The sequence below is a fragment of the Brachycentrus maculatus genome, unplaced genomic scaffold, assembly GCF_059751285.1.
Source record: "Brachycentrus maculatus isolate JH-2025_06_01 unplaced genomic scaffold, ASM5975128v1 h1tg000199l, whole genome shotgun sequence".
In the NCBI taxonomy this organism is placed as follows: domain Eukaryota; kingdom Metazoa; phylum Arthropoda; class Insecta; order Trichoptera; family Brachycentridae; genus Brachycentrus; species Brachycentrus maculatus.
Window position 1 is genome coordinate 953,339 of NW_028280950.1, and position 18,767 is coordinate 972,105.

General features: G+C 34.4%; 2 protein-coding genes across 3 annotated transcripts in view; one reads left to right on the forward strand and one right to left on the reverse strand.

Moving 5' to 3' along the window:
• Positions 1-128: 128 nt before the first annotated feature.
• Positions 129-11,609, reverse strand: LOC148307396 (uncharacterized). The gene is made up of 10 exons (XM_088263497.1): positions 11,487-11,609; positions 11,236-11,404; positions 8,915-9,080; positions 8,124-8,304; positions 6,877-7,030; positions 5,362-5,573; positions 4,043-4,165; positions 3,715-3,827; positions 2,985-3,244; positions 129-2,322 (listed from the first exon to the last, which is right to left on the reverse strand). The coding sequence occupies exons 1-10, from the start codon at positions 11,527-11,529 to the stop codon at positions 1,953-1,955; spliced, it is 1,791 nt and encodes a 596-aa protein (XP_088119623.1). The 5' UTR covers positions 11,530-11,609; the 3' UTR covers positions 129-1,952.
• A 979-nt stretch (positions 11,610-12,588) lies between these two features.
• The window catches only part of Utx (Utx histone demethylase), a 101,020-nt gene continuing 94,841 nt past the window's right edge, over positions 12,589-18,767 (forward strand). Inside the window, exons 1-3 of one of the 2 annotated variants that reach the window (XM_088263366.1) lie at positions 12,589-12,776; positions 14,041-14,306; positions 17,222-17,330. In XM_088263366.1, coding sequence (XP_088119492.1) covers positions 12,709-12,776; positions 14,041-14,306; positions 17,222-17,330 — 443 coding nt within the window. In that variant the 5' untranslated portion in view covers positions 12,589-12,708. Of the gene's footprint in view, positions 12,777-13,133; positions 13,271-14,040; positions 14,307-17,221; positions 17,331-18,767 lie in introns of those variants that run through there. The other variant, XM_088263367.1, reaches the window with a different exon arrangement.

Sequence of the window (18,767 nt, forward strand, 5' to 3'; positions counted from 1 at the left end):
CTTAAAATTATAAGGAAAGATTTAATGATTAAATTGAAATTCTAATGAATAATTCGCAACAAAAATTGCTGTGACAGCGGCCAAAATAAGTGAATGACCAATCACAATTTTTATCCTTTAGCTTTGATTTATCTACCTGACACTAGGAAATATCCCTTCTGTTATGGCTTGCAATGTTAGCTGCTTCTAATCTTTTAATATCAGGTGCCCTCAGCTGGAAATATATTTAACAAACATTTTAAATTTTCCAGAACTATTCATGTTTAATCATAATTTTTATATATTTCATGGAAAAAAAATATTTTTAAATTTGCTAATTCGTTAATTGAAATATTTTTCGAATTTTGATCCTGTCAATTTTGAATTAATAAGCTTTTTGCAATGTAACACATTTCTATAACCGAAAAATACTATTATTTCATTTAACATATAAAGACTAAAGTAACTTACGGTATAGTCAAATATTTTATAATCTTTAAATGCTGAATACATATATATATGATGATAAAATTATTATTTACTTTATCAAGGTGTATATTTGATAAATAACCCAGGTATATAACAAAACAATAGTTAAATTCTAAAATAACAAGAAACATTAATAAACACTATTTGGGTGAGTAATAGAAACAAAATAGAGAAAAAATAGGTTATTAAATATATTATTTAAGGTATCCTACATTATTCAGAATAGCCGTACATGGAACAAACAAATAAATTAAATTAGTCTACGCTTTATGATACTACACGGGTGCTTCAGTATTTAAACTTGCGTAACTGTACAAGTCAATATTAATTCACTGGAACAAGATTTAGAACTTTTTTACATAGAGAAAATAGTTGTTATATATGTATATACAATAGTTTTTATGTTTTGATATGATACACACTATCTGTTATTTTATAATACACTAACATAAATATTGTAGTTCTACCGATTGTTTAGAATTGCCTACTTGCAAGAATGGTCAATTTCATATTTATGCTTTTGTACTATCGTGCACACATTTAACATTTCTTATGAGTAGGAATACACCAATTTGCAGTGATAACTGCTTATGGACAACATTTGGAGCATATTTTGTTTATCTTAAGGGTGGTGAGTGACCGGAGCATTTTGTCATAATGTAACGTCGTAACATCGCTATCGGACAGCAACAGCAAGCATCCGAAACTATAGATGGAGCGTTCGGCTTGCTGTACTGACTATACGAATGCTTGCATCGTAGTATAACACATGAAATGGTTCCGGTCAGTCACCACCCTAATGGATACAAAGACTTCTAATTAACATTTTTTCCGTCAAGTTAACAAGTATACCGAATGGTAATATAACATTCATAAACACTAATCCGAGTAATATTTCATCATCTAAACAAGAAAATCTCCAAGTTGAGGTACATTATATGGAAGACTAAAACATAAGTCGCCATGTATGATGCAGTATACTATATAATTATCTTTTAGAATCATACCGTTTGTACCATATATGTATATCAAAAGCCCCTGCGTATATGCAGATATCTGCATTATTAATTTTTTTTTTCGATAGCAATATGCCTTACATAAAAAATTCTTAAAACTTCAGTTTTTTACGCATCTGAGCACATAATGGCATCTCTCGTAAATTTATAAATATCATTAGTATAATAAATCTGAATTATTTATTGAGTGCCATATTTGTAAAATATTACTAAAATATCTCTGTTCAGGCTATCAAATCAAAATGTACTTTTCAATATTTTTTAGAGTTAGATCATTTTCTTGTTTAGCTAACGATTTGCTATTACGTCGCCGTGCAGAATGCTCTTTATTAGTAATCTAAAGGCCGTAAAGCTTAAGTTTAAGACCCGCAAAGTAAATTTTGCAGACGGCGGTAAGATCAACAATCCGATCCGGATCACCTATAAATTACTAGAGACAAAAATTGCTATAAAAGCGGAAACATTGCACTAAGACATAGCTTGGTAACTACCGTGAGATTCGCAGGAAACGAGGCTGGACATGGAAGTGCCGCTCGGGGACCTGGAGTCGGTTTCCCGAGAGACAGACACGTCTATCCCGGAGGTGCTGCCGTTGTTGTCTGAGAGTTCCAGCATGGGAGTGTCGCGGTCGGGAGATATTTCGGTCTCTGGGTAGTACTGGTCCCCCTGGATGACCTGCGAGGAGGTGGTGGACTCCTCGGAAGGTTTAATGGACTGCGGGGGCTTGGGGAGGACGCGGGCGGGTCGAGTGCGGCCACTGATCGCACGCGGGGGGCGCTGGCGGCGCGGAACGGCCACCGGAATGTTGGACTCTCCTCGGGACGCCATGTTCATGTATCTAGATAATTACATCACGTCAAATAAACAGTGTAAACATACATCCGGATAGTTAGTAGCAGTGAAATACGGCATTTAGTAATACGAGATCGACATTCGAGGAAAGATATTCAAGTAAGCTTAGCCAATAATGGTTTCACAACATTTTGAGTGTTACCTGCTCAATAAAAAAGCTTCTTCTCACAAATAGGTGTGTCTAGTGAAAATTCTGGTGATTCAATTATGTACAATGTTTCGAAATTGGACCATATACATATACACAATAGAACATCCAAGAATTTGAGTAGTGTGGTTGTCAATCATAGGTATAATTGGTGAATGATACACATGAAACACATGATACAAACGATCAAGATAACACTGCGTTTATATGACGCAGTACCCTACACATCATTGGGGTGCGGATAAGGGTTTTTAATTTAGGCATTTATTTCATTACGCATTTATTTCAATAAAGAAACCAACTGTAAGTACATTTTGTTTTCATTCTGTGCACTACTCCTTCACATTAACAAACACGATCACCAACACGTGATCAAAAAACGCAGCCACACACCGCCCCCAAAATAAAAGCTGCTAACAAACAGCTTTATATAATTGGTGACCCCAACAGCTATAAGTTCCTCAACTGATCTCTCTATCAGTGGGATAGTCTCCGCATACCTGGTGGGGTGGCAGTACGTGGGCGTGGAGGCGCCCTGCAGCACGGCCTCGTGGTAGGAGGGCGGCGGCTCCCGGTACAGGTGGTACAGGCTGGCCTCGTCCAGCGGGCCCGTGTCCACCTGGCGCTGGTAGTTGCTGCTGACGCTGATGACGGGTAGCGGGTGGCGCGAGGAGTAGTAGCGCCATCCGCACCCGACGCCCAGGACGGCCAACAGCCCGCACACCAGGGACCCCATCACCACTACCGTCACCACCGAGTTCTGAAACATTACCAAAGACTTTGAGCTGCTGGAGAAAACCCAAAAGAACACACCAACTTACTAACACATACAACAATATACTCTCGCAGTGATATCAGTTACAGTCATTTGAAGTGAGTTGTTTTTTCTTCATCTTCTTCTTCTTCAAACCCTTATCCGCACACAATGATGCATAGGGCACTACATCATGTAAACGCAGTGTTATCTTGATCGTTAACACATGAAGAAAATGTGATCAGTCCTCCGCTTCAGGTACCAGTGCAGGGTTAAATTAAATCAATATTAGAGTGAAAAAATCACTTATATTTATTTGACCCCGCTCTGGGAATAGAACCCGGAACTTCCAGTACTATAGCTGAACCAATATTATACCACTATGGAGGCAGACAAAACTTACTAATACGTACAATAATATGCGCTCGCAGTAATATCGGTTATGGTAATTTTAAGTAAGTTTTTTTTTAACCTACCTTAATACAATCCGCTTCGTCAGATCCATCTCCGCAGTCATCTTTACCATCACAAATATTTGTATCGTCAATGCAAAGTCCCGAGTTTCCACAGCGGAATTTGGTGGCCAGTACTAAAAACAAAATCAGGTTTATAAGCTGTAAGTACATAACTGTCAAATAGAATTCTCTTATTTCATTTTTAGTTTCAATTATGAAAAAATATCACTCAAATGATAATAAATGCAAGGGCATGGGCTTTCACAGCCATTGTTACTATCTATTTGGACAATGTCTTTGCTTATTTTCAATAGTGATTTGAGTGAAGATTATTGATGTTAGTATTTACCTTGACTGAAGCAGCCAACTTCGTCTGATTGATCGGAGCACTGGGAGACTCCGTCGCATCTCTCGGAAGGGGAATAACATTCCTGGACACTGGCGCAGGATATATGATCTTCACAACCCATCACTATGAGAAAACAGAATAAACAAACAGCTATAGTTATTGTAAGACACAAATATGATTGATTAAAAAAATGTATAAAAGTGTAGTTTTCCTTTTACCCCAGTAGCGCACTCGACGCGGTGTTAACTTGATCACCAATTACATTAAGAAAAGATGATCAGTTATGGACTCTGGATCTAGGAGTGGAATATTTCAGATAGAAAACAGATGGTGTACAGAAGTAAAGGGTGAAAGAGGGGAAAAGAAATTGTGTCGGGATAGTAGTGAGGAAAAAGAAAATAGCGGCAATAGCTAGGGATTGCACGCCCATACTCGTAGTATACTCAAACAAGCAGTACACCATACTCAGACTTGTCTCTTAGCACATTTCGGATGGGTATTTTTTACGCCTGCGGACCGCTGGCGATGGTATTTGATAATTGTATACATATAGGTTAGACCAGTGTTCCGCACACTTTTTCTATTCAAGGTACACCTACCAAATTAAAAAATTTCAGAGGTGCATATTTACCATATTATGGTAACATATTTAACTGTATGAGCCCTGGCTTCATCACGTCAAAACACGGCTCCGGGATCCAACGTTCGGTTATACTGTCATGTAAAAATACGGCTCCGGGATACAACGTGTTAACATATTATGTTTAATGTGAAATGTGAGCCTACTTAACTGAGCACAGGCAATCAAAATTTGAAGCAATTGTGTCAATTTTACATAACTAGACTTTTTTCCGCAGCACACCAACTAATCACTACAGTACACCAGTGTGCCGCGGCACACACTTTGCGGAACAGTGGGTTAGACCTCAACAAAGAGATTGGTACATAATATTCATATAAAAACATTAAATAATACCTTCTTTTCTGACTTTGAAACGAGGCTGGCGCAGAAGGTAAGAATAACCTTCCCTCCATAAGCACCAATCAACCGAAAGGGTAGAAATACCTTTCCCGTCCTAAGTGTGTTAATAGTGATGGGAATAACCATCAAGAAGATTGAACAAGAAGTAGGTGTGTCGTATCAAACTGGTCGACGCATAGTAAAATTTTGTAGATTTTTGACAAGTTGGAATCCTCAAAATTTGACGCCCACACAAAAGAAAGTGTGTTAGTATATTTCAACTCTTTTTAAAAAGACCAAAACCATTTGGTCTAATATTGTGTTGATCTGCCCGCTGTAGTATGAACACCGGACTCACCGCAGGAGACCTCGTCCTCTCCGTGGGGGCAGTCCATCTGGCCGTCGCAGCGCTGCGTGCGCGGGTTGTAGCAGTGGCAGTGGTCGGGGGCCCCGCAGGACACGTGCCCGGGCCGGCAGGAGGAGCAGCCGGCGCCCGCACCCTCGTCCCAGCCCTGCGGGCACTGCACCTTCCCGTCGCACCAGCCCTGCAGCGGGTAGCACCCGCCCGTTCTGCCAAACAAACAACCGTTACGAGTATCTAGCCGAGATAATCATTTTGGAAAGTTTGTAGATAAAAGAGCTCTTTTTTTAAGGGCTCACTTCCACTTTTATAATTTTATAGCAAATTTTTAACGAGTCATTTTTATAAGTATAATGTTAACTATAATACTTTCTCTGGTACCAAACATTACGGAGCTGACAATTAACCTTTTAGCGAGTAAGTTTTAGGTTTTTGTGAGCTAAAACTTTAGTTTTCAAAAACTTTGTGTCATTCATTTGAAAATACCATAACAAGGCGAAACAATTGTCACTATTTTTATTTTTATGTGTTTTAAATAATAAAATACAATTTAGTAGAATCTAAAATTCAGTGTTTGATTGTAATGTTTAATATATAAATTAAAATGGAGTTAAACGCCAAATCTATAAACAACTAAAACTTTTTTTGAAAAGCGAGTATTATTTAGTTTTTATTCAAATCATGGAGCCTGTGTTACATATATTGTTTTAATTGACTAATAAATTAATATAAAAATCCCAAGAAAATTGGTACTATTATTTTGAAATCTGTAAAGAAAAACATACAATTTGTAATATGTATTGTCAAATGTGACATTTCGACTGCAATAATTACAGTAGCAAAACTTACAATCATTTTTTTACATCACAATATATATGTATGGAAGAACATGCATTCCACATAGGCACAGAAGCAATACCTACACTACCTTACTCGCGTTCCATAGGTATACAAGCAGTACCTATTGAAGGCTACCTTACGAATTCATAGATTAAACGATTTATAAAATAAATAAATAAATGGTTCTCAGCTGTTATCATCAACAGGAATTGTAATAAGAATTGTCCGTGATGCAGATCTTCTAAATGACCAGATCACACACTCCTGCTACCTATACTGATTAAAAACTTTGCGCATAACATGTATGCATATACATATAAGGAAAAGGTACTTGATGTTTGGAAGAACTTAATATTACACCAGTACCTAAATGAAATAACTAAAATATTACTAAAAATAGAAGAATAACGTTAAATGATTAACACATTGTTTGCGGAAAACATTAGACATCTTTAACATAATTCTGGTAGAGAGCTGGAGACGGTTATAAGCGATTTATTCTTTTGGTAGAGCAAGAGAGATGCCAAAAACCATTATATAGATCAAAATTAGGTTGACTGTTACTTGTGATTACTATACTGAGGGTCGGGTGCTAGCTAGTATAATTAGGGTCGGGATTAATGAAGAAACCGCCCGACAACAATTCGTTAAGTAAAGACTTAAGTAGCTTACTTGCAGTGCAGCATATTGCGTCCACAAGCCCCGCAAGATTTTTCATCATTCCCAGAATTGATACAATCAACTACTCCATTACACCTCGACGTCTCGTTGTTGTAGCACCCGCTATCCGCACCCCCGCAGGGCACCATCTTGTCACCGCTACACTCTGATAAAAAAGTAATAAAAATAAAAATACAAATTACATATTAACATGATGCTAAAAGTTAAGCATAAAACATATGAAAAAACAGTATTTATCTTTATAGGTTTTGAATTTGATTCGCCTTTATGTCGACACTTAAATAATAATTTACATTTTTACTTTAAAGCTTAATGTTGCCTTGGACTGGCACGTAAGAGGTAGACAGATGACCTTACCTCAATTTATTACCTAGATAACAATGGGACAAAGAAATAATGTGCAACATTATGTACAGATAAGGAGAAATTATTCATAATAATAAATATCACACATTGAATTTATTTTAATGTCAAATGTTTAATAAAAAACAAACATGTAACAATTTAGCATCACTAAAGAGAAAAAAGTGCGTATTTTAACAGTTGGAGTGCTGAGAATCGATATATCGACTCTGGTATACTTTGCCAAAAGCGCGGCCGTCGATATATCGACGATGACGTCAGTGTATTTTGGCGTCTATCTGGGTGGTTGTGTCGCAGCGTGCACGCTCTACAGCTCCGATTCGTCAATAATATTCACAATCAAATAAATTTAACTAATTTTTAGTGAAAAATAGGAATAGAATACTACTACAAATACTTTATGTTGAAAACCTATTGTTTTCGTCCTTACAATGTCCACTAAATTAGAAACGGACCATTTTTGCTAAAAAATCTTTAGCAATTTTAGCATACATATCGTAGTCATACAGGAGAAAGTGACCAAGTGCATTGTTTTACAAAAACGTGATCATTGATTATTTGATATCTTACTAGCTTAATATTTCCCTGAAAAAATCACGAAGGATTTTAAATTTGGAAGTATAATGTATTGAATTGTTAAAAATGACTAATTTCATTGATGTTTATTTTTTTGCCAGGCAAAAGTAACTTAAATGGCCCTCCTGAACATTTTACGTTTTGGTAGTTGGTCACTTTCTCCTGTACGACTACGATATAGGAAATCAACTCAGCACTAAAACGGTTAAGGAGTTGTTTTGCTTCAGATGGTGAGCTTAACATAATTACCCAAGGAAAACTAAATAATGTGGGTGGGAAAATATTAATATATAGATTACCATCAAGGACAAGACTGTTCTTCAAGGCATTGCATTCCCACTCGTCAGATCCATCTTGACACTGTGTCTTCCCATCGCACCTCTGTTCATAATCTATGCAACTCAGGTTGTCCGCACAGTGGAACTGATTCGGTTTACAAACAAAGTAGACTATTTTGAATCCCCTTCCGCCAACCAATAACTGCAACATTATAATACAAATATGAACACTTCATAACCAACAACTCCTTCAGTCTGAAGGTTTGTTTATCTCAAGACTATATTCAGTCGAACTTCAATATTACAAAGTCGGAAAATCATAGCAAAAAAAAATTGTTATATGGAAATTACTAATAAATAATAAATCAAAGTCTTAGAATCAAACAAGGTTATACGAGCATTTTTTTTTAATATACATACTTATATTGTTCTGAGTATCACCACGAAAAAATTCAATGTATATAAATTTATAAGACATTTTACTTTTAAAAAAATCAAAACATCTTCTTTGCGGTAAAAGAAAATAAAAACAAAAACATTTGTTGGCTCTTCTGTAAAGTTTTATATTTGTAGAGTGCATTTTCTAGTATAAAGCCCTCATATAATTCCATATAATAAGAAAAAAAGTATTTATTCTCCTTAAACACTAAATATTTGATTATATGCTAATTCTTCATGCAGAACTTCAACTGCACCATGATATATAGCATTTTAAAAATTAAAAACCATTGTAAAAGATGAATGATATTTTTTAAAGTAATTAAAACAATTGAAAAAACAAAAACTCATAGGCAAAATAATAAAATATATACCTTGGAAGTATGAAACTTGATTGAGACATTCTGCCTATGCGCTACATATTGCGGTATGGAAACATTATGTCCGCAGAGTGGAGTGGAAGAAAATGACAACCAGTTGTGGATGCAGCACGGCGGAGATAAACACAAAGGATCGTCTTCTATGTCTAAATCAACCACTCTGAAATTTGAAGCATTAACAAAGTTGGGATATCAGATATTCAACAATTTTACAATAAGGCTTAGTTTAATCTGAAATCCAATAATATAACGAGGAAACATTCGTTGAAATTTTGGTTTCTGGTTTTCTCCATACATTTATTCACGGTTATAACAAGCAACTTCTCGGCTATAGTGAGAAAAAAGAGATTGCCTTGTTTTTAAATGTTGTAAATGTTTTAATGTTTAAAACTTTTAAAACATTTTAGAGCTTAAGCAATAAAATCCAACCGGGAAATTAGACAGAGTTTTTTTTTTTTTCAAATACCTATTCTCGGATATAACGAGGAACGGTTATAACAAGCAAATTCAGTTGGTCCTTTCATCCTCGTTATAACCGAGTTCGACTGTATGTAATATGATGATACAGTGGAACCTCTCATAACTAGTAATTCGCATGACGAGTTTTGATCCCTTAACGAACGACATTTCGCATAACGAGAAACAAAGAAAGGCAAGTCCCTTTTTCACAACATTCACTTGTGAATCGGGACTTCTGCGGCTTGGTAAGGAGTTACCAAAAGGACCCTCACTTCTGCTTGGAAAAAACTTTGACCACAGATTGTTGTCGAATGTGATTTTGAAACAGTACCTGTGGAGTCTACAGTCAATGAGGTTGTGTCATTGGCCGATACCATGGGACTCGAGGTGGATAACAACGACATTGAAGAGCTTGTGAAAGAACACAGCCAAGAGCTGACCACCAAAGAGCTTATGGAGTTGTATTGTGATTCACAGCAAGAAATTACGGAGAAGAGCTCGTTAATGGAGGAGAAGGAAGTAACAGAGCAACAAGCACAATAAGAGAAATGATGAAAGCATGGCAAACTGTTGTATCGTACATAAAGAAGCATCACCCTAATAAGGAGGTGGCTATTCGTGCTATAAATTTATTCAATGATAATTCTGTGACACATTTTCGTCAAATTTTAAAGTTTTCAAGTGAAAAAGGATATTTGTCATAAATTAAAATTGTTTTTTAAAGGTTTTTTATTCAATCCAAATTGTGTTTCAAGTTGTTACAATCCTTAACAATTTAAAAGTTATGTTATTTAAATAAATGTTAATAAAAAATATTAAAAAATCGAGCATTCTTTCGACATGGAATGCATCGTCCTATTTTACATTGATATCTATAGGAAAAAAATATTTAGCTGAACGAGTAGGATGCGGGAATAAATTATGCTCATTATAAGAGGTTCCACTGTATAATAAAAAAAACTAACTAACTAACCATCACGCCGCTTCCCCGCAGGGGTAGGCAGAGAGAATAGAACACCACACCACTCTGTCCTTGCAAACATTCTTCGCCTCTTCCACGTTCATGCATCTCCTTATACATACCCACCGATTGTTTCGACTCCTAACCTGACCACTTTCAAGTATTTGGCATACTTGATCGTGGCAAGTTTTTCTCGGTCTTACTCTGCTCCTTTTTCCAATTACATTCACCTCATAAATTTGTTTTACCGTCCTTTACTCACTCATTCGTTCTACGTGTGCAAACCATCTCAACACAACTTTCTTAATTTTTCTGTATAATAAGGGTTGCTAAAATATCCAGTCGACAAAGAAAACCTTCAAACTCAGAAATGCCAAAGCCCGTATTTTAGACACATACCTATTGGTCACGAGAAATAATCACAAGGTTATGAGACTAATGAAGTAAAATGGTTATCTAATATTAAAATATTATACAGCCAAATGAATACCTTATGCGGGTCAGAACCATCATAAATTGCCATACAAATAGTGGAATTGAAAAACAACAAAAACTTATTTTAAAAATAAAGAGAAACCTATTATAATTTAATATACATATATTCTTCCATGATTCCAATTGGAATTATATATATTTATATATATATATATATATATATATATATATATATATATATATAAAATTCTCGTGTTGATACTTGATAATGATATAGTGTTTTAATTTGGTGGCACAATTAATTCATTTTAATTCAGGTCATTTTTTCACACTGTGGACAATAACACAAATGAAACATGAAATATCAAACTCTTTGAACAGTAGATATGTGAAATAATTATAATTGGAAAGAAAATAACGGCAGAATATTTAGGAATTACTGGATATTATAAAGTGTTACCTCAAAACCAAAACAGCTCGAATAGGATAGAATAACAGCCATGTGCAACTGATGCGATCAGGATAACCTTGAGGATAACCAGGGCTTGTAATCTCTCCCGATGGCTCCAATATTTTCACGGGACCACATTCGGGATTTTGGGCATTGAATTTACGCCCCTCGGATAAAACTACGATATAAAAATTAGAGGTCACATTATACAAAAAATGCTTTCAAAGAACAACAAAAAGAATACAACAAAATAAACTTACATGGAGTACTTATCAATATAATTATATAAGCTAAAAGGAACATTTTCCTTCCATAAAAATATGGAGCAGCGAAATTTGCTGGAAAATGACAGATCAAAATTTGTTTTTGTAGAAAATGGATGTGACAATAGGTACTAGGTAAAGTGTTGCCATGTGTTGCCAATAATATACATTAAAAAAAATAATCATGTGTAAACCATAGATATTACATTAACCAGGAAAACCAACTTAAGCAAACTAAAATTAGAGTTGAGACGATGGGATAAAGCAAAAATCGGGAGTGTTTTGGCCTAGAATTTTCACTCACGAATTATATGAAATTATAGTAACCTCAAACTTAAAAAGTAAATCCACTCACGAGTCGGCATAGGCTGTGAAACTTAAAAAGTTGAAGCCTGAGTCGGGTCATGATAAGCGGTGTTGCATAAGCCGTAACTAGATTTCAGAGTCACTTGGACGTTTGGTAATTAAAAAAAAAAGAAACGAGAATGTTTACAATTGAGCGTGAAATATGAATTTATTTTCAATAAAGCAAAAAACTTTTAAATAATAGCAACTTCAAACTCAGGCAACGGTTGGTCAAATTCTACAAATGGTCAGTGTTATTATATGGAGTTGAAACGAGGACCCTTAAAATGAATAGCGTTAACAGGCTGGAGGCATTTGAGATGTGGATACATTGAAGAATGCTTCGAATACCCTGTAAACAATGCAAGAGTTCTCCAGAGCTGGAGCAAATAGAAAACTAATATTGAATATGAAAACACTAATACTGTACTATTTGGGATATGTGCTTAGAGGATAAAAGTATAAGCTACATAAGCTACTGCAACTGATCATTAAAAGTAAAATCGACAGTCGAAAAGGTGTCGGAAGAAGGCAGATCTCCTGGCTCTATAATATACAAGAGTGCACAGGAATACGGAGTGTTGAAGAGCTGTTTTTGTCTGCTCAAAATAGGGACATATTCTTCCAAGTAAAAGTCAACATCGTGGGACCGACACGACACATAAAAAAGAAGAATATAAGTTCCTACCTTTTTTTTCTCAAAAATTGCTCAAATAACGTCATCGTAAATGCTGTGTCTATGGTACAAAAAGCTGTCAAAGTTTGATGTTTTATAGCGGTTAATCGGTTCGACGCGAGTTGTACGAACTTTTCTTGTTATGATTAATCGTTTAATGCAGTGATTTTAAAGACCTGCCAGGTATTTTTGAGAAAAATGTCTTATGATTTAGAAGACATAAGTCTCACTTCACAAGAACTCCAAGTTTTGTCGGAACTTGACAGGTAAATATAGATTAACCTAATATTTTTAAAGCCTCAGAATAATATCGTGCTTTATAGTCGTAATTCCTTTTACATTGTGTTTTTTTTTGTCGTAGTAGTGTCTCCAGTTCCTTCATTTCCCATTGTTACACTGTTCATGCTTTTGATACTGTCAAGTAAACTCTCAAGGCCCCATATAATGAGTAATCCAATGACTTTTTATTTATTTATTTATTCTTGGTTTTTATAACTAATTGTGACATTTATTTACCGGTAACTATTTATTGACTTCCGAGAGAGAACTACGGTTATTTAGAAAATATAATTTCTCCAATATTCTAAATATAAAATCAAATTCATTAAAGAAATGGTCATCACATAATATACTTTTTTGACACATAGTATTTTCAATTTATTTAAATGTAACTTTATTGAACCTTGAATGATGCACGACAATGAAATCTATAAAATAGTTCTTCTCTTATTTTTTGTTATATAATTACAAGAAAAATAATGTAAGCGTTTTAACTTCGGGGTTATAGTAACCATCTTTAAGCTTATACTCTCTTTAGTGAGCACCAAATGTAACTATGTATTTGATACACATTAGCATGACTATGCATGGAGTAAAACGATTTTGTTTTTAAATATAAATTTAATACCAAAACATTAATCGTTCCCTTCTCACTTATGAATTTCAAATAATACCCGTAGTATGTAAATATTTTTCTGTACACACAGTGAATTTAACGAAATGCATATTTACAAAAGTGCTATTCAGTGTACTAGCGCTTGTAGAAAACTTCAAAGATACAAATAGCCAGAGCAACTTATCAAATTTAAGACCTCAGTATAGTTCACCTAGCAGGCAATCCGTTTGATTATTCCTCTAAAGATTGGGTGGGATAACTCGTTGCTATTTTTTAATATTTCTATTTTATTTGTGGTTTTTATTATTTTATTATTTTGTCCGCCTCCGTAGTGTAATGGTCAGCACGCTCGGCTACCGTTCTGGAGGTCTTGGGTTCGATTCCCAAGGGGGGTAAAAATAAATATAAATATTTTTTTCACTGTAATATTTATTCAATATTACCATGGACTGGTACCTGAAGTGGAGGGCTGATCACCTTTCCTTCATGTATAAAACGATCATGATAACACTGCGTTTATAATACACAGTGCCCTATGCACCTTGGGGTGCGGATAAGGGTTTTATTATTATTTATTACTTTATTATTATTTTACTTTGACAATGCTTTTTCAAACGTCTGTTTTCTAATTTCAGTCGGCAGTTTGGCTTTCTGAGACTGAAGCTTTCGGAAAATGCGAAGACGAGAGCTATCATACAGAAAGCAGTCAAGTACTTGGAGAAAATGTTGATTCAAGTCCAGACGCAGAAGGAGGAGGAGAAGACCAAGTTGGAAGATGATTCCTTCAGCATCATGGAGCACATTGAGGATGACTCTGCAGAACCCAAGGAAATTAGCATCGATCCTAAGACATTCTGCAAGCTGGGACACTTTCACCTTCTTTTGGAAGATTATTCCAAAGGTATTGATTTATTTGTCCGCCTTCATTGCGATGCCCATTTTTGAAATCTGAAAATTATACTAATTCAACAAATGGTTTTGGTTTTAAACTTGTTACAACTTAATTAGTTAGTCCGCCTCCGTAGTGTAATGGTCAGCACGCTCGGCTACCGTTCTGGAGGTCCTGGGTTCGATTCCCAAGGGGGGTAAAATAAATTTAAGTGATTTTTTCACTGTAATATTTATTCAATATTACCCAGGACTGTTACCTGAAGCGGAGGGCTGATCACCTTTCCTTCATGTGTAAACGATCAACATAACACTGCGTTTATATGACGCAGTGCCCTATGCACCATTGGGGTGCGGATAAGGGTTTTATTTTATTATTATTTACACTTAATAACTACTAACAATTTATTTAGCTTTGATAACACATTTCGGATGAGTGTTTTTTACACCTGCGGACTGCTGCTGATAGGATTTGATTATTATTTACTTACAGTTACAACCTTATCAAAGAGATCGGTACATATAATAATCATATAAAACATTAAATATGTAATTCCTCCTTTTCTGACTTTGAAATGAGGCCGGCGCAGGAGGTAAAAATACCCTTCCCGTCTCTAAGCATCAATCGACCGAACGGGTAGAAATACCCTTCCCGTCCATAATGTTTTAAAAGTGTTTTGTGGTTTTAAATTTGCAGTATTACTTTAGGAAGAGCAGTCTTCACATTGACTGTCAATTAATAACTAAAATTATACTTTTACAGAAATATCCGTTATGCCAAAAAATTATCTAAACCAGACCTAATATCAATATAAGTGGTTAGGTCTGAAATGGAATTTATCCAGAACCTTTCCTTTTATTACTACAACATTTTATTATAGACCTTTATTAAAAAGTATTTTTTTTATATAAATGTGATGATAATTTGTTTTAGCGCCGTTAAGATCTTTATGTACTGACAAGACTTAGTCAAATAACCTGTTGATTAGAAGACTACCCAACCAAATGAAATTACGAAGATTTAAACCATAAAATACTATTACATGCATTTAACAAAGCTAAATAAACCATAATTGATTTTGATTATGATATTATTTTTCTAATTTATATTATTTTTCATCCTTACTTGAAAATAATGTTAGGTTTCACTAAACTGGTTATTAAATAAGGACTTCTTATATTTTTGTAACTGTTATTTATATATTGAGTACATATAAGCGTCTAATTTTTTAGCCATGAGTTACAAGAGCAATATATGCTCCCATATATGAACATGAGTTATGCAATTTGTCAGTCTGAAAATACACACAGATACAACATTACCAACACTCATTGAATGCTGCGACTATAATACTTCCAGGGTGGTTCAGACATACTACTTTAAATTATTGTTCTGTTCTGTAGTGTGTTTATAATAATAATTATTTTGGATAATTTATATAGTACCATTTTCTTAAAATACTACCTCAAGGGGTCTCCATTAACCCATACTTATACTTATAACCCTTATCCGCAACTCATGGTGCATAGGGCACTGCATCGAATTGACGCAGTGTTATCTTGATCATTACTTACATGAAGGCAAGGTGATCACTCTTGCGCTCAGGAACCAGTCCAGGGTAATATTAAATAAATATTAAAGTGTAAAATATAATATTTATTTTTACCCCCCCTGGGAATCGAATCCGGGACCTCCAGCACGTTAGCTAAACACGCTGACCATTAGGCGGACAAACCTCCATTAACCCTAGATTACTAAACTATCTTACGAGCGACGTTGTTACTAAACATTTGTAAAAAATACAACATAGAAATAAAATGGGAATAATACGAAAATTAAAAACTTTCATTATTTTAGAAGTAATAGTTACATTCTTTGGGTTTAAAAGATCACGTAAGAATGAAAAAATAAAGGTGCATTAGAAAGACTCTATGAAGCAGGGGGCGCCGGAAAAACAAACATGTTTTTTTCCAGGATCTTCATTTTGCTGTCTTTTTTACGACAGTTTAGTTTTTAAGGGTTCAATAACAAGTTATAGTAATTTATTTAATAAATCACGCAATTCATTCATTAATTGATGTATTTGCCTCTTTTATTAGACGTGGCTAAGAATTTTTATTTCTAGTCTGATCTGACTTACTTGTTATTTAAGATAAAAATATCCTACATACAAGAGAGAGGGAGATGAAAGTTTTAATATTATTCATTTTAATATTACCTTTTCAAATATGTAATAACAATTTATTTTTTTTAATTACCTAATGTCCAAGTTACTGAAATCTAGCTACGGCTTATGTAGCACCGCGTATCACGACCCTACTTAGGCTTCAACTTTGTAAGTCTTATAGCCTGTTACTCGTGAGTGGATTTACTCTTTATATTTAAAGTTACTATAATTTCTTGTAATTCACGAGTGAAAATTCTAGGCCAAAACACTCGCTAAAGGCTAAAATTTATACAGTTCAATGATTCTAAGTTAGCAGTGAAGGTACTTAGGGATATGATTTTAGTTTTATAATTTGAAATGTGAGTTGACATAGGATTTTTTTTTAAATTACCTAACGTCCAAGTGACTCTGAAATCTAGCTACGGCTTATGCAACACCATTAATTATGTCCCTACTCAGGCTTCAACTTTATAAGTTTCATAGCCTATGCCTACTCGTGAGTGGATTTACTCTTTATGTTTAAAGTTATAATATAATTTCATGTAATTCATGAGTGAAAATTCTAGGCAAAAACAATCACTATCTCGCTAGAGGCATGGGTTTATACATTTCATTGATTTTAAGTTAGCAGTGAAGTTACTTAGGTGTATGATTTTAATTCTTGATTTTACTCAGGTAGTGAACTTATATCTATATATTGAGTTGACATGTGATATTAAAAAACTTTTGATTTATACTAATGTAAATATTATTTCAACAGCAATGTCGGCATATCAAAAATTCTTCAAGCTGGAACCAAACAGCTGGAAGGATCCCCTTTTCACATACGGACTTGGTTTGTGCTACTATCATTTTAATGCGTACCAGTGGTAAGTTGCACATATTATATAATTCATAATAATAATCAAATTATTTAAATATCTCGAGCAATTTTCTTCCTTTACAATACATGTTTTGTATTTTTCTCATGTATAACCGTTACTTAGTAATTTTACAACAATTCTTATCATAGCTGTATTTATAAAGTTTAATAATTTTAGGAAATGTTTTCTTTGTATTGTATTTTTGTGGCTCCATCTATGTATTTATGTGTAAGCAAGGCTTAAAACGGTTCACATTTCGTCTCATAGATGTCGCTAAACATCTCCGAAGTACGAATTCTAATAAGAAAATAAATACGTTTTTGACATGTTATTTAAAATGATCCTATTCTATTTTTATTCCAACAAACGGCTTATTTACAATTAAAACGTATTTATATTGGTTCTATTTTATTAATATATTTTTAAATTAAGCTTGTTTCTAGACTCACTATCATCCTTAAATTATCTATCGTTTCTATAATCATCTTAAAATATGTCTTTTGTGTAGCATTTAAAACATATTATTGCCATTTTTGTAACCCTCCGTGCAATTTCTGTCATTAGCCTATTATTATATCGCTATCTCACTCTTAAATGCATTAAGAATTATCAATAATACACTGACGTTTATATTATATTGCCGGCCCTTTCGAATAGTTCTTGTTCACTTGAACGTACGTCTGATATCGAATAGTCGCTGTGTTTCATTCATTCTAGCGTCAAATTGTGTCCGTCTCGCTCGCGCTCACGTGCATAAAGGACTACGTGCCGCGGCCCTCGTGCTTCTAGTTTGGGAGCGGCGTTGCCAAGTTTGAGCGTGCTCATCCCTAACCCCCTCCACTCTCGTTTTCCCGAAAGGTGCATCGGATACTTTCCGCTACTTCCGTCACATTTCCTTTGGCACTATTTTTGTTTATAGTTTCTTTGAGCGGACACGTGCGCGAGCCGCTTGATCATAACCGCTCAAATGATTTTTTTTATTATCGTTATATTTATACTACTCTCTTTCTGTTCCCTCTCTGTGTGAATTGAACATATCGCACTTTTTTTTTATTTTATTTTTAGATTATGACTAGTCCAAACATGGTATATTGAACAATTTATTTTTTTATTATTTATTTCTTTACTTAGCTTGCATTACATTCGATACAAAATATTATTTACAGCATATATTGTATATATTTACATCTTCTTACAGTAAACAAAACATTTATTTTTAAATTCTTCCAGACTCTTCATTCTTCATACATTCAGGCAACTCATCATACATTTTCAAACCCTTTGCCTTATTATACATTAAACAATTTTGCGACAATTTTTTAATGATATAGGAATACAAGTATCTACGATTTTTTTATTGTTGACATTATTTTTTATTATTATTTTGTTTGTAAATACAAATAACACTTGACACTGGTAAAAACATCCTCTCACTGGGTGCCA

What these genes read in the sequence shown, in the direction of transcription:
- LOC148307396 (XM_088263497.1), bottom strand. Translation starts at nt 11,529, where the DNA reads ATGTTCCTTTTAGCTTATATAATTATATTGATAAGTACTCCAT. An exon ending in TCAAGTTTCATACTTCCAAG is followed by an intron (nt 8,305 to 8,914) that starts GTATATATTTTA and finishes ATAATGTTGCAG; the next exon opens with TTATTGGTTGGCGGAAGGGG. An exon ending in CGCAATATGCTGCACTGCAA is followed by an intron (nt 5,574 to 6,876) that starts GTAAGCTACTTA and finishes TTTGTTTGGCAG; the next exon opens with AACGGGCGGGTGCTACCCGC.